Raw genomic sequence first — 652 nt, forward strand, 5'->3', positions numbered from 1 at the left:
CTTTGCAGTCGTGGATGGAGACAATGAGGATGAGGAGAATTAACCCGTCAGGTGCTGGGCTTGGTCTAGCCCTGGAGAACCCATTGACTGGCCGACAATGCTGGTGTGCCGGGGCGGGGAGGGAAGAAGGGGCTGTTGCTCTCATCAAACACCCAGTTTGACTCTGCTGCCTTTTAACAAAGGCTCTTTAGCATCCTGGCTCGGGAGCAGCCCCCGGCAAGAGCTGCCCTGCCCCGGCTGTGGGGGCTCACTGTTCTCCCAGGCCCACTGGTGATGGGCAGGGAGGGATGCTGGGGGGCGAGAGGGGGGTAGGGAGAAGGGAATGGGGCTGGTAGCTCATGGAGGGGTTCCACAGCCCCCGTGGGACACTTCCCCTTTATTCTGCTCCTCACAGCCAAGCTGATCGTGGAGACAGACACCTTCGGGAGCCGCGTCCGGATCAAGGGAGCTGAGAGCAAGAAGTACATCTGCATGAGCAAGAGGGGGAAGCTCGTTGGGAAAGTGAGTCCTGGTCCCTCTCTGTGTGCTCAGAGCCCAGCCCTGAGCAGCCGGAGCTGGGATGCTCGGCCAATGCTGGTCCCGTGTCCCCAGTCATAGGGGGGCTGTGTGGGTCCCTCCCAGAAGCTGCCAGCCCCCTTCCCCTCTGTCAGCC

The 652-nt window shown here is 61.7% G+C and overlaps 1 protein-coding gene across 1 annotated transcript in view; it reads left to right on the forward strand.

Moving 5' to 3' along the window:
* Positions 1 to 652, forward strand: part of FGF17 (fibroblast growth factor 17) — a gene marked incomplete at both ends in the record, with an annotated part of 2,238 nt that overhangs the window by 1,049 nt on the left and 537 nt on the right. The window contains one exon of the mRNA XM_010145566.1: positions 395 to 501. Coding sequence (XP_010143868.1) covers positions 395 to 501 — 107 coding nt within the window. The remainder of the gene's footprint in view (positions 1 to 394; positions 502 to 652) is intronic.

The sequence above is a fragment of the Buceros rhinoceros genome, unplaced genomic scaffold (genome assembly GCF_000710305.1).
Source record: "Buceros rhinoceros silvestris isolate BGI_N320 unplaced genomic scaffold, ASM71030v1 scaffold39461, whole genome shotgun sequence".
NCBI lineage: Eukaryota > Metazoa > Chordata > Aves > Bucerotiformes > Bucerotidae > Buceros > Buceros rhinoceros.